The following is a 12,901-nucleotide window of genomic DNA, read 5'->3' as shown; positions in this document are numbered from 1 at the left end:
CGATTTAATTGTCATTTTCCACTGATCTTCAAAGTGCCATCTGATGGCTTTGACTTTTAATTGCATAAAGAATCCAAACACCACATACAAAATACAGTTGTTATTAGCATAAATCTATTACCTTATCATTGCATACAACTGCATGCTGTTTATCTTTAGCCGGCTCATTTGAGACTGATATTTCAAATAAATTGAAACATGACACATTGTCTTTTTTGTACATGGTTTGTTTTTCTGGCAAAAAACTCACAATGTGATTGTGATTTTTCTAGGCACCTGAGACAAAGCAAGTACTGTAACTTTAAAACAAAGGACTTGGTGACCTAGATATTACTACAACTTTACTGATGTAGAGATGGATTAGGTTTGTCTGGGAGAAAATAGTCCAGGCCATTCCTGTGGGAATGCAACTGTGGTTTAAAACATGATGTAAAGCAGGGGCTCTCAAACTTTTTTGTGGCTAGTGACCCAACCCCAGCTCTCATGAATCATATGCTTAACTCTTTGCCATCTTTGAATTCTAAAACCTTTCAACTTAATACTTATGGTGCATGTCATTTGACGTGTCACAATCATATTAAGAGTTTCTATTGACCCAAAGATAATTAGGGTGGGAGGAAAGTAGTCCAGCAGTACTAATCTTGTTTAAAAATGCAACATACTTTATATTTTCCGCACCAAAGCACACGTTTATGTTACATATAAAAGCAAACCATAAAGCATCTGAGCAATTCTAAGCACTATTTACCTCTGTATATCTTCCACTACAGCTTGTTACAGGGATCAGGACATTCAAGCCTGCCATATAATGCTGGCTTATTCTTCCATGTGGGTTTATCAGCGCTGCAGAATGTTATCTTAAAGCTGTTGACACAGTCGAATGCTTGGGCACAGTGCCTAATCAGGACAATAGGTTAAGCCATTTGAGTATACATAACGACAACCTTGATCTTTGATTCATTTCCTACAGTACTGCCATAAGATTTAAGAACAAAATTCTTAATAGCCAACAAAAACACATCTCATCGTCCGTGTGTTAAGGGCGGATGACTGGTAGGACGCTGGTAGAGAGACGCACAGAACAGAAGATCTGATGCAGTTGGTGTTTCCACAAATGGCTCAGCTACAGTCACACAGTGAGCATTATTAGACATCACTTGAGGAGGGAAAAAAAATGATGCTGGCCAAAAGACAAGGATTGCACAATATCGTGTGCATGCCAAAATGTTTATGCAACTAGATATGATTAATTGCTAATGACTGGAAATGAAAACGAAGTGAGATAAAAAAAAAAAAAAAGAAACTCCCAGAATATTATTTATTTATTTCCAGGTAGGAGTGAGAAGGTTCTTCATCAGACACGTAGCCACCTGCGAAGCACTGTCCCTCAGATGACGTCATGGCCCACACGCTCTTATACACACACACACGTGTATATATATATATATATATATATATATATATATATATATATATATATATATATATATATATATATATATATATATATATATATATATATATATATATATATATATATATATACACACACACACACGTGTGTGTGTGTGTGTGTGTGTGTGTGTGTGTACGGTCCTACAAGGTCACATTTATCTTATCAGGCTGCACGTTATCTTTTGTCCCTGCTTCGATCTGCACGCTGTCCCTGTAAATACTGCGGTGTAGGATCCCTACAGTCATCAATGAAAGAACCTCGTGTGCTCCGTATCCCCGCAGCCATTCATAACCACCTGGCTCATTCATAGTTTCTCATAGAGACCGATTCAACAAATCAGTCAGTCTTGTGTTTTGTCATCAGAGTCTATAAAGATAAAAGGCATGAGTCAATATTCACCGTGCTGCTGTCTCTCACATAACGATGTTATAAAAAAGGGCAGGTACAATCCTACATGCCAAATGATGCACTGATAAGTCTGGCGTAATGTGCCAAGCCCAACCGCTTCACTACAACACAGAATCATAATGTCAAAGGAAAAAAAAATAGGAAAAAGAAAAAGTAACATAAGTCTGCAGGTGTTTTTTAAATAACCCCGCCTTGTGATATTGTAATATCTCTGTCTGAAATATTAATATAACACGTTGAAATAAAACAGGCTCCGTTATAATTACGATGATGTTACAGAGATGGAAGAGGTGATTGAAACATTATGAACAGAAAACAGCTGTTAATGAATCTCTGGAGTGTAAAAGGGAGGAGGAAAAAAAGATGTTGGGGGCTTTGTGCGGATTGCTTTGTGCACAGCCAGAATCGCAAGAAGAGCATGTGACCGAGTATTCCTGCAGGAGGGGTCCCTACCTTCCGACGGTTCCGGAATTGACCCACATGCCACTCTGCTGGTGGTTGAGCCGGTCACTGAAACCGGACAAAGACGCACGGAGAGGGAAGATGCGATCTCTGCGATCCCGTTGTTTGCCAAAGAGCACAGATAACTGCAGACAGGACCTTTGCCCTATCACATCCTCCTCTTTAGTCTACTTCCCGTCGCTGCCTCCTTAATCCAGCGCCTCACAGAACTCAACAAGAACCAGCTCGCTGCTGCAGACTTAATATAATGCTTTGTTATCTTCAAACTAACACTTTGGAGGATGAAATGCAATCACAACTGGCTGAAAGAGTCTTCTGGTCTGAGCCACCCCCTTTCTGTTGTTGTTTCCCCGGCTGATTTCATCAGAGGCACGCCTCCACGACTGCGCGTCACGACACAAGTCTTCCAACTTCTCCTGTGCTGCGTTCAAGTTCCGTTGGAAAATTAGACGTTTGCACTCCATCTTTCTGAGGATTTAGACACACAGCTTGATATCCCGCAAACTGACATTTTTGGAAGAAGACTTGAGAATACGGAAGACGTCACTGATGACTAAAAGTGGAACTTTTGAGCTGTCTATTGATTAAAATATGAAATTCTGCAATTAGCGTTTTTTCTTTACTGCGCTGTGTGATTTCTGTGAATAAGAACAACTGTCAAACAGCTCCGGGATGACCATTACCATGCAACAGTGGCTGAGGAATTTAAAACGCAATTTAAACGCACTAACTTTATTACTGTAATACTTTAATAGCCTAAATCTCGAGGCTTAAGAGGAACACTTAAGGCCTCCTCAGCGATTAGAACACGCGGGCCAATCATGTCCTGTATATATCATCGTATCCCCGCCCAGAAACTATGTTCTTTTCATCCTATTAACGCAGAACGGCCCACAAAGCGTGCTGCCTTTGGCAGATACAGCCCTTGCATCCACTTTGCACTGCCTTTAATCACTACCTAATAATCAATCATAGGTAAGCACGGGGTATTTTTTTTTTATGTTATCCACGCAACTGTCTGCATGTCAGTGGGATTTAACTACGTTTCCCCTTTAACCCTTGCAAACACGCTCTATCCAGGTAAATAATGCAAGACTGTTATTATTACTCATGGGCAATGGAGAGAAATTTTCTCCTAAGGTTACTCCGGGTTTTCAGGCATAGCAACTACCACGTTGCAACTGTAGCCTACTGCTACTAAAGCCAGTAAAAAAGGAGATCACAGACTGGACCAAGGAGAATACATAGCGTTTGCTATCATATCTTCCAAGATCTCAGTGTCTAAGAATTTACTGCTGGAATGCTGAGCTTTGCTTTGTCAGCAAAATACCTCCAGTTTTCTTCAAGCAAAACTATGTTTAATTTAAACTTTAGCAGGTTTGCTTTCAAGGCAGGAGCTTTTACCAGTCCATCTGCCACTCACTATAGTCATAGGCATCATTTTATCTTTCATTAATTTGACACACTTAGGATACTGATACAGTCACCAATTTGATCATGTGAATATCTTTGAAAGCCAGTCTGCCAACTTTGTTTGGAGGCTGTGCAAGACTGAAGACGGACATCTACTGGCAGAGTTTGGTACTGTAATCTCTAAAACAAAGGCGGCGCAGGCTCTTACGGCTACATCAAGTCAGTGCTGTCACTCGGAGCCACCTCAAAAGAGGCAGCTTACATCTTTGAGACAGATTCTATATCGCAGGTTAGCCATGGGTGTCACAACATACTGAGTTATATTAAGCATTTTAAAGAGAAGGTCAGTGTGTTATTTGACCTAAGTGCAGCAATCATATATAAAATGTTTGTGTTCGTGTAGATTCTTGCACATCACGCACACACGCAGACACAACGACAACAAACAGGAATCAAACAGGAATTCAATGCACAAATAGTCAGACGGTACGTCTTATATCTATCTTTCCAATGCTGTCTTGAAGCCCTGAGAAAATACTGCCCCCTGACCTGGCTGGCATGGCCACAATGAAACAGCATGAAAGATGGGCTGGAATGCCATTGGAGAAAGCAGGGGTTCAACACCACTGGCACAGAGAGGGCTTAGGAAATGTGGAGAGCCCCCCCCCCCCCCCCCCCCCCCCCCTATTTTTTTGGGGGGGAGAGGTGTACTTGTGAGAGAACTCTTAAGCAGCACAATTCTGAGGTGATGTCTGGCCCCATTCAGCTACAGTAAAACAAAAAGGACTGTGTTTTGTTAAACAAGCTTTATGGGTCTTTTATTAACTGTGTGGGAAGTTTAGTCCCGTAGCTTTTACACTTTGGTGAGATTAAAGTTGGGAGAATGGGTTGAGATCACTCTTTTGGCAGGAATGCTTCGGCAAAGAGGCGTCTTGCTGCTTGGACAAATGCTCAGTTTTGTCTGCAGTATATTTAGTGCTCCTCTGGTTTAACCAAAGGAAGGAATGGCATGTTGAAATGCATTTATTTCGATAGAATTCATTTTGTTTAAGCTTAGTAAAGTTCAAGACTAATATCTGTTTTATTTTAACTGCAAGTAAGGGGTAAGGTTTGCTCTTCAGATGTATTGCTAAGGGATAACAAACAATAAATTTTCGAATCAATTCATTTCAGATGTTTACTCATAAAGAAATTCAAAACGAGCATTTTTTGGTAGTGTTTTCTTGCGTTTATCTCATCCCCTCCTATCCACTCCTCCGCTGACCCTATTCTCACCCTCGCCGCACACTCATATATCCAACAGGCCGGCTCACCCCCTGCCCCAACACTGTGCTGGAACTGTTCTAAAGCTGTCAAAACACCCAGCTTCTCACACTCCCTGTGTCCACACAGAGTTCGCTTTAAGTGCACACCCTCCCAAAACTCTAACAAACACACACACTCTTAACAAAAAAACAGCCTATGCAACCTATTCACTGACACAAGTAGGTCAGAGCTCCAGTGGGTCTTGCAAACAGTCCACCATCACCCTGGAACTGATAACGATATCAAAGATTAAATTCTACCTTCGGCACTGACTCACACACACATATCAAAGCACACACACCAGCAAACATTACACTCCATATGTGGATCTACAGGATGAGAGCATTCACTTGTGTGTCTAGCGGGATGATTTTGTCATACAATTTTGTTTTAGAGGTGAGGGACAAGAAAAAAAAATGTGGCATTTGCTTCTCTGGGAAGAAAATTCAGATATGAAAGGTCAAAGGTGAATCTGGAGTAAGTGAACGTTAGTGAAACGAGCTTGTGGGAAACTGGCATTTCTACAGTACATGATTGATGGTGGGAAAATATTGAAAAAAAAAAGCTCATAAATTCAAATATGTCAGTTTTTTTTATTCCCACTGTTAAGCTCTGTCTCTTTTTTCTCTCTTTCCCTCACACAGACACACACATACACAGAGTGGCATGGAGAAGTGGCTGAGTGTTGCCAGAGCCGGCACCCTGGCATGAAATAGAGTGTGTTTTGTAACAGCCGGCCTATTTGGCGATGGGCGATGGCACAGTGTGAGTTTACGTGAAAAACATTTAACGCTAGATAAGGCCTGAGACAAAGTATAAAATGAGGCAGACAGGCAAGGGCGCAAAAGAGGAAGTGAGGGAGAGAGGCTGGAGGAATTGTTTACTTGCGAAGTTATCAGTAATATGCCTTATCATGAGCCAGCTGGAAAACTACATGTGTGGGACCAGTGGTCATTGCTTTATTACACGCTAATGAAGACAAGTCACTGCACTGCTTGTGACCGAACGAGTGAAACCTTTAAAGAAAGCGACAATTGATTGGTCAGAAGATATTATAGACTATTAAAATGCTTAAATGGTGTTTTGTGTTAGGGAGACATACTTAGTTATCTTTTATGCCTTGTAAAACAAAAACTAAAAAACAACAGCTATATTTAAACGCACACACACACACACACACACACACACACATACACACACACAAACACACACCATGTTGCTTGATTCAGACACGTTAGCATTTTTGAGACTGTTTTTTTTTTTCTTTTACATGCACACTCGACCACCCCCTCAGTCTCTGGAAGGAATAAATATAGACTAATTTGTTTGAGCTGCTAAATTGCTAAAGTTCAAGTTCTGCAGCAGACCCAATATAAGAGGTAAAACTTTCTGTTGACATACTTGTCTGCAGCTATTATTCCCCCAGTGTCATAACATGTGGGCCGGCAGCTTGTTGAGTCTGACTGCTTGGCTGCAGAAAAATGTTCAACGACTTTAATACAGATATATTTCCAGGTCAAGTTTGTGCTGTTGATGCTGGTGGGCCATGATGGTTGAATATGTTGGGAATGTGAAGTGTCTTTAGGACAGGGCGAGAGGCTGGGAAAAGGAAAGAGGAGGAGGGCGGCACCACTGAGGGTTTATTGTGGGGAGAGAGGGGAAGGTCTCTTTGTTTAACTGCCTGCTGTCTGTCTGAGAATAAACAGACCTCTGATTATGATATTAATGCCAACTTAAATGTTTCACAGTGTGGCGCCTGGCTTTCGCAATGAAGTGCCTGGAGTGAAAAAGAACACGGTGCTGTATATTCCTCGCTGTCCTCAACTAGCAGCCCTAGAGTGCCAAAACGACCCAGTTAGAGCAATGCGGCATCTAGCGCACCCAACCACAACCCCATAGCCCATCGCAACCACCGGCAGATCATATTCAAGTCAAGTTACTCAAGTCTCTCTGTGGATATAGTGTCTTTGGCACAGCCTCAAGTACCCAGTACTCAGTTCTAAGTAAAAACACTTCAGTGGCAAATTCCAGTGATTCCATCGGCTTTGTGTTTGCTGAATCGTTTTCTTGTTTTAAATTCCTTGCTTGTAAGCCTGTTTTATCCAAAATCACAGCCTGAGACAAAACAGCAGTGAGTGATAGCCAAGGTGGATATGGGGTTTTGACATGCAGAAGAGTGAAAAAGTAAATTCTTGAGTGGCACAAACCTTCTGCGATAAAGACAGACTATGCATCTGCCTTTGAAGTTATGTACTTCCTGCATTCTGACTTTGGGGGATTGAGGTTGCACAGGCATGGCTTACTGAGCTCCAGTGCATGCAGTAACAGATAAAGATTTACAAAAAAAAAAGTTGGCTTTTGGTTCAATTCAGGTTTACAGGAGTATGTGCACGGACAGACAAACAGCCTCCCTGATGCTCTAAAAAGGCAACCTTAAGATCATATATGAATGCAAGGAAATACACATGTACACTCTCTGCTGGACAGACACACAGGTCAACGGAGGTGCCTCTTAAGCTGTAGCTGTCAAGTGCCAGGGCTAATCGTATTAAGGCTCTCTTCAGCCGTTGGTCCGAACTCTTAAAGTGATAGTTCAGTTTGGTGGAAACTTAGCCCTATTTCTAACCTAAACATATCTGTACAACCTGGGTGTTTTTTAATTTTACCAGGGCTGGCAGCTTTTTATATAAGGCGTCTCTCAGAAAACCTGAGCACAGGTTGATACATAAAGAGTCCTTTTTACTAATTTGTGATAAATGGAGCATATATTATGCTCCAGTAAAAAAAAAAAAAAGATTACTTTAGTTACCATGACAGGTGATGGCTAAGCCGATTAGGACCCTAAGGATTCATAGGCTGTGCAGGTATCAGGGTATTACACTAGTGGAGATGAGTTAGGTACTTAGGTCAGGGGGGCAGCAGGAAATTATGTGAAGCTGGGGTGTGAGATTCAGGTTAAGGAACGACACAGAGACAGATATGGAAATGGGGATGGAGGCTGGGAAGGAAGTAGGACCAGAGCTGGAGTAACTTCAGAAGCTGAGGGCAGAATTTAGGTTAGCACAGGAAACCAGTGTCAGGAGGCTTTAGCCTTGAAGGAGATTGACTCCTTTAAGCAAGCAACATATTTAGCATGTCATATAATTTAAAAATACACTTAAGAATAGAGAACAGGCCCAGGTTTAGTACACCATGGTTGATATGATTGATTTTTATTCTCCTTCCTGCCTTGAACAAGTTTAGTGTATAATCCATGAAAAATTTTCATTGTCAGCTTGAAATTGATATAATCCTTTTGATATACTGTCTTAGTATGCCCTTTAGTAAATCCATCAGCAGGGATCAGTGATGATCTTATCGGGAATTACTTGGAAAGTGTTGTATATAGGATACTGTGTTACTTAATTTTAATAATATTGTGATGGCAGGGAAAGAGTAAGCAGATCGGTTGTTAGAATTACATTTTTATATCCTTTATAAAAGAGGAAACGCCACCCATTAAACAGGCATGGTGCTGCAGGCGTAGCACTTCTCGGTGATCCGTTGGCACATTTACTTAAAGAGATTCTTTTTTTTCTTTCTGAACAAGTGTTGAACATTAGTGTGAGATTACAAGTCCAAGAGAAACCTTTCTTTATCCTTTATCAAATGGACTAAATATTTGTATTTATTGCATAGGTAACTGTGGTTCACCATGGTTGCCTTGTTGATAGTCACTGCAGTAACAACATTATTTGAGAAATCTATTGGCAGGAATGAGAGAAAATGCCACCAAACACTAGAAATTAATGATGCATTGTAAAAGGGAAAAGTATTTAGTGCTTTGTAATAGTTTTATGGGAAATATTTAGGCTCTCTCAGCCTTAACGCGCCCAGCCAAAATGCATGCGAATGCAGATATTTATGTTGTGCAGAGTGCTATGCACTACACCGGGCATTTAAGAGTTTTATTGACCAGCACTTTACAGCAGATCAAAGGATGGAGTCTCTTTCGCAATACATGCAATCTATAAGTGGGTCTTGACATTTTCCCTACTACCCGTGGTAAGGTTAGAAGTATTAGTGACCTCTCTGAACCACATATAAGACTAAACTTTGGAGTGAGGTTAAGATCAGATAACTAACAAGAAAAGGGGAAGAAGAAGGAAACTGGGCCCTTGAAAACTGCATGAATAAAAAGAAAAAATATATATTTTTGATTTTGTTCTTTATCTTGTACAAAAAGAAAAAAAGGTCCAATTCAAACTGCTAGGTTTAAGAATATTTTGAAAATGAACATTAAATTTAATGTTTCAAAGTTCTAAACTTGTGAGACAATAGGACAGAGAAGGGACAGAGGCAAAGGAAATGCTAAAGTTGTGAGGAGAGAGATGTATTTGGCCTCAGCACAGGTCAGTCAGTATTCTCAAAACAGCCTGATCAAACAGAGAACGAAGCCAAGACAAACACCTCTGGACTTCAGTCTGGCACAGGAAAGCAGAACTGTAGGCCCGCCGAGATCACACTCCACAAAGTCAGTACCATCAACCCTGCTCACTCTGCAAAATACTGTGTATCAGAGATTCCTAATCTATTTGGCTTGCAAACACCACAGCTTAGGAAATTCTGCCTATGAAAGCCCATACCACAGGTCAAACATGTCGGCTGGATTATGAGTTTTCATTATTTTCTTTTAATAATCAAAAATATTCCAACTGCTATGTGTGGCATTTAATTTGTTAAATTGTAAAAACATATAACTTTGTGTGTTCTCTTTTGAAAACTGAAAGATCCTTGTCAAATATTGTAAATGAGCGTGTTAATGTAACATTTCTATGTTTGATATAATGCACATTTTCATCCTCGCTTCCATTTTTCTTGCAATATCCATATTGCTATCAGCCTAATGCAGTATCCATCTGCTTCTATTTAAAAGACACTTGCTTACATAAAGAAACAGATATGAAGATAGAGAGGAGGGGAAGAGCATAAGTGTAAACAGCAACAAAAAAAAAAAATCACAGGGAGACTCAGAAATAGTCAGATAGCCACATTACAGAGCACCATGGCATAACAGGAAGGCCCTTTGTTGTGTTTACTTCAAATAACCTGCATATCATTTATCTAGTTGCGCTGCTCTGCAGAGTTCCTCGCATTGTATTAGAATTGAGAAAACAAAACAAAAACAAACGAATTGTTAGGTAAAACCCTTGCATCTCACAGATAAAGCATTTACCTCGATAGCAATGCATTTTTAATTTTATTCAGTTCAGCCCATTGAGTGGGTTTTATAATCCCGAGTGGTCAAAGCATTTTCTCAGGCAGTGCAGGTGGCATGTAATCCGTCAGCTGGCCTGAAATCTCAAAAAAAGAAAAAAAAAATCATCAAATGAAGAGATATGATTTTCACCTAAAAGCACTAAATTGGAGTATCCTACACACGCTGCTCGGCTGTATCGCAAAGGAGGTCATCATGCAATCTCCAAATGCAGGAATGTCATTAAACAAGACAGCAAATGTGTGCGCAGAAACAAAGCTGATATCCCGTGTACAGAGGCATCCCAAAATAGTGATGGAAAAATCTATACTAGCGGTTCCTTTTTATTTATTTCCACACCGCTGTGCCATGGCCTGATGATACAACCAGCATGCAATTATCACCACGCACTGTGACCACATGTCATTAATTTGCTAAGCCATAGCACGGCCACACAAGTTTTAATCGTTTGATTAAGGGCGTGGGGTTAGGCTCTTTTGGATGCTCCACCATCAATGATACCAGCTAATCCTAGCCACTTGTGGGCACAGGTCATTTCAACCAAATAAATGTTAAGATGAAGCACAAAGATGAAACTAAAAGACAGCTGACCAGAAAACCATAATGGAGCTTAACAAGACTCAAGAAGTCAATATTTTTGTATAACCTGGCCTCTGATGTTGTTGAGTGCATTGCTATTAAGTATGTTGGGCCATTAAACAGGAATGAAGATAATAAAATGATTAAATATTTATGTTAACTCTGGTGATGTATTCCAGTGGGACAGAGAGAGACAGAAACAAAGACCGAGAATATTTCATTGCCAGTCAGTGCAACAATTTCCAAACTGTCTGCTTTAAGAAGACCACAGGTGATAAACCAGATTTTATTGTCTAACCCTTAAATTGTATTTTGTGATCCGCTGTGTCTGACCTCAACCTACATGACTCAGTGTTTTATTGTTTTTCCCCTCAATAGATTTAAATGAAGGAAAAGATCCCTGTATTGCAATAACTAAAAATAGAACATGGCTTAAAATGTCTAGCCACACCACATAATATGTGATGAGTCAATTTCCAATTTTCATGAGGAAACAAACCACAGACACTGCAGTCCTGCATACATCGCGTTTGCTTCTATCAGTTATCATATCTGATTAATTTATTCTGGAGTGTGTGTGTGTGTGTGTCCTTGACTGTGTGAGAAAGCGAGACAGACAGAGAGCCGAGAGAGCATCAGTCAGACATGCTGCATCATTCTGAAACAGCAAAAAATTGGGCAGCGCTCGAATAAATGGCACGTGGAGGGCGATCACGGGGCAACAATGTGTACGTGTCAAAGAAGACATGCAAGGAAACACCTTAAATACAGCCAACCGCACAAGCACAGGCAAAATTACAGATTAAAAATCCTGTGGTTTCATGGGTGGTTCAGCCAAGACTGAAGCTGGTCTGACCTGGATTAGCAGGACCGGCACCCTTGGGTGTTCTGCTCTCTGAGAATCTGCGTTTGGCTATTACTAGACGAGACAGATACTGTATGTATGTGTCAGTCTGTTTATGTCTATACAGTGTGGTTTGGAAATGTTGGTTTTTGGAGTTTAAAAGCTTCACTGTGTGAGTCATTGTTTCTATATTTGTGGGTCTTGTGTTTGACTGCATTAAAAGATTTTTTGGATGCATCCCTGTGATGGGAAAGCTGCTAGAATGACTAAAGAAATAACTGAAAAATCATCTTTACACTGCAAGTGTCCTCTTTAAAACAAGTGGGGACAGAAATTGAGTGGAGGACAATGCTAAAATGAGCAAATATGTGTGCGAAACTTCAGAGAAACTCTCCTTTTCTTTATGTCACTTTCTGTAACCCAAGGAGAGCTTCTGGCAATGTAGGTGCTAATTGGTTTTTGTTTTTTTCCCCCCCATCCTTAGTTAATGAAAGACAAATTGCTGTTATGAATGGATAGACAGGCAGGAAAGGAAAGATGTGAAAACAAACAGGAAGATAAGGAGACAGAGTTCCAGGCTTGCAGGCATCGAAAATAAAAGACGCTAGAGATTACTGCTGTGTGAGCAACACGAGCTAGATTTATGGAGCTGCGCGGGCCCATTCGGGCCTGGGAGGTGCTTAGAGCGTCCTGTAGGCGATGCAAGGAGACAGCCACACCCACACAACTCCACACATATACATCAATAGCCAAAAGGCAACCTGTTATGATATGCAATGTCATTTTGTACTGCAGAACACGCGCACTCCAAAACATCATCGCAATTTGGTCAGTCATATGATGCTGGAGCCAGTTCACCAAAAGGGATCGGCTTTCTGCCACAAATGAGAGGAGCAGATGCTAAAGAAAGATTTCCAGGGGTCAAATTGCATACAGCCTTGCACACATGCAAAACTATGCATGCATAATCATGCACAGTTGCACAGGAAGATGTAGTCGTCACAGTGATAGAGCCGTACGACCAGGACACAATCACAACACAAGCATGAACATAAATAGAGACGCAGTACAGCCAAGCCACCAAATGGTGCCACTTGGTCTCGGGAGAATATCTCGCCATCCTTTCCTGGATGCACATGCAGACACACACGCACCCAAGTTTCCACACAGCAAAATA

At 40.8% G+C, this 12,901-nt stretch overlaps 1 protein-coding gene across 5 annotated transcripts in view; it reads right to left on the bottom strand.

The window, feature by feature from the left end:
• Positions 1 to 12,901, bottom strand: part of rhobtb4 (Rho related BTB domain containing 4) — a 39,092-nt gene that overhangs the window by 22,175 nt on the left and 4,016 nt on the right. The window contains exon 1 of one of the 5 annotated variants that reach the window (XM_004544411.6): positions 2,318 to 2,909. The exons of the other annotated variants lie outside the window; for them this stretch is intronic. Within the exon in view, the coding sequence (XP_004544468.2) occupies positions 2,318 to 2,346 (29 nt within the window). The 5' untranslated portion in view covers positions 2,347 to 2,909. Of the gene's footprint in view, positions 1 to 2,317; positions 2,910 to 12,901 lie in introns of those variants that run through there. 5 annotated transcript variants of the gene reach the window in all.

This window comes from Maylandia zebra, linkage group LG12 (genome assembly GCF_041146795.1).
Source record: "Maylandia zebra isolate NMK-2024a linkage group LG12, Mzebra_GT3a, whole genome shotgun sequence".
Lineage (NCBI taxonomy): Eukaryota > Metazoa > Chordata > Actinopteri > Cichliformes > Cichlidae > Maylandia > Maylandia zebra.
The sequence above is the reverse complement of the archived record's forward strand: the minus strand, read 5'-3'. Positions and strand labels throughout refer to the sequence as shown.